The sequence below is a fragment of the Gavialis gangeticus genome, unplaced genomic scaffold (assembly GCF_001723915.1).
Source record: "Gavialis gangeticus isolate Ggan-Ray unplaced genomic scaffold, GavGan_comp1, whole genome shotgun sequence".
Classification (NCBI taxonomy): domain Eukaryota; kingdom Metazoa; phylum Chordata; order Crocodylia; family Gavialidae; genus Gavialis; species Gavialis gangeticus.
In genome coordinates, this window is record NW_017729025.1 from 113,630,244 (window position 1) to 113,630,689 (window position 446).

General features: G+C 62.3%; 1 protein-coding gene across 2 annotated transcripts in view; it reads left to right on the forward strand.

The window, feature by feature from the left end:
• Positions 1-182: 182 nt before the first annotated feature.
• Positions 183-446, forward strand: part of FGF3 (fibroblast growth factor 3) — a 19,660-nt gene continuing 19,396 nt past the window's right edge. The window contains exon 1 of one of the 2 annotated variants that reach the window (XM_019519444.1): positions 183-202. Coding sequence is in view for 1 of the 2 variants with exons in the window: in XM_019519445.1 (XP_019374990.1) it covers positions 264-442 (179 nt within the window). In the remaining variant the exon portion in view is untranslated. The other variant, XM_019519445.1, reaches the window with a different exon arrangement.

Below are 446 nucleotides of genomic sequence, written 5' to 3' on the forward strand. Positions count from 1 at the left end.
CTCTGATCACTGCAGCTCCATCCTTTCCAAACAGCTGGGACTCTCCGGTGGCCTTTGCTGGTGGCTGCTGGCTTCAGTAGATCTCAGGCAGAGGGGAAAAGGGCGAGATCGAGGCAGAGCCGAGCTCGCCAATGCTTCGCGGCTGGAGTCGGTGTGCAACTGTGGAGTGCTGCTAGCAAGACGTCTTTAATGGGACCCCTGGTGTCCTTGGCTCCCGGGCGCGACCTCCCCAGCAGACTCGGCGCTGCGGCCATCATGCCACAATGGTTATAATTTGGATCTTCTTCTTCCTGAGTTTGTTGCAGGAGTCTTGGTCCCCAGGGCTGGCGGCGGAGGTGCCCGAGGCACTTTCCTGTGCCAAAGGCCAGGCGTGCGACCCAAGGCTGCGCAGAGATGCCGGGGGCCGCGGCGGGGTCTATGAGCATCTCGGGGGAGCTCCCAGGCGC